The sequence below is a fragment of the Nicotiana sylvestris genome, chromosome 4, assembly GCF_000393655.2.
Source record: "Nicotiana sylvestris chromosome 4, ASM39365v2, whole genome shotgun sequence".
In the NCBI taxonomy this organism is placed as follows: Eukaryota; Viridiplantae; Streptophyta; class Magnoliopsida; order Solanales; family Solanaceae; genus Nicotiana; species Nicotiana sylvestris.
Window position 1 is genome coordinate 155,466,138 of NC_091060.1, and position 1,159 is coordinate 155,467,296.

The window sequence follows — 1,159 nt, forward strand, 5'->3', positions numbered from 1 at the left end:
AATTTCGCCAATTCAAGCCTAAATCTAATCCAGACCTCCAGAACATATTCTGATCACGGTCCTAAGTCCCAAATCACCTCCCAAAGCTATCCGAACTGTCGGAACTTACATCTGAGCCCTTTAACACATAAGTCAACATCTGGTTGACTTTTCTAACGTAAGTTGACTCAAAAGAGACTAAGTGTCTCAAACTTTACCAAAACCTTTCCGAACCTGAGCCAACCAACCCGATCACACATAGTACTGATAAACGAAGCAATAAGAAGCAGAAATGGAGGAAACGGAGTGGTAACTCATGAGACGACTAGCCGCGTTGTCACATCATCCCCCTCTTAAACAAATGTTCCCCCTCGAGCGAGTCAAGAAACATACCTGAAGCCTCAAAAAGGAGAAGATATCTGCTCCATATCTTCTGCTCGGTCTCCCAGGTAGCCTCCTTCACGGGCCAACCTCTCCACTGCACTTTCACTGAAGCTATCCTTTGATCTCAACCTTCGAACCTGACGCTCCAAAATAGTTGTTGGCTCCACATCATAAGTCAATTCACCATCTAACTGCACGGAGCTGAAATCCAGAACATGAGACGGATCCCCAATATACTTCCGGAGCATAGAAACATGAAATACCGGATGCACGCTCAACAAGTTGGGTGGAAAAGCAAGCTCATAAGCCACCTCCCCAATCCTCCGAAGCACCTCAAAAGGCCCAATGAACTGAGGGTTGAATTTACCCTTCTTCCCAAATCTCATAACACCCTTCATGGCCAAAACATTCAATAGAACCTTCTCACCAACCATGTGGGACACATCCCGAACCTTCCTGTCAGCATAACTCTTTTGTCTTGACTACGCTGCACGAAGCCTCTCTTGAATCACCTTCACCTTTTCTAAAGCATCCTGCACCAAGTCTGTCCCCAATAGCCTAGCCTCACCTGGCTTAAACCAACCAATTGGAGATCTACATAGCCTCCCATACAAAGCCTCATATGGAGCCATCTCAATACTCGACCGGTAGCTGTTATTATAAGAAAACTCTGCAGGAGGTAGAAACTGATCCCATGACCCTCCAAAATCAATGACACAAGCACGCAACATGTCCTCCAATATCTGAATAGTGCACTCAGACTGCCTGTCTATCTAAGGGTGAAAAGTTGTGCTCA

The 1,159-nt window shown here is 45.7% G+C and overlaps 1 protein-coding gene across 1 annotated transcript; it reads right to left on the reverse strand.

The window, feature by feature from the left end:
* Positions 1-380: 380 nt before the first annotated feature.
* On the reverse strand, positions 381-797 carry LOC138890379 (uncharacterized). The gene has a single exon (XM_070173761.1). The coding sequence runs from the start codon at positions 795-797 to the stop codon at positions 381-383; it is 417 nt and encodes a 138-aa protein (XP_070029862.1).
* Positions 798-1,159: the final 362 nt, after the last annotated feature.

What these genes read in the sequence shown, in the direction of transcription:
- LOC138890379 (XM_070173761.1), bottom strand. Translation starts at nt 797, where the DNA reads ATGGTTGGTGAGAAGGTTCTATTGAATGTTTTGGCCATGAAGGGTGTT.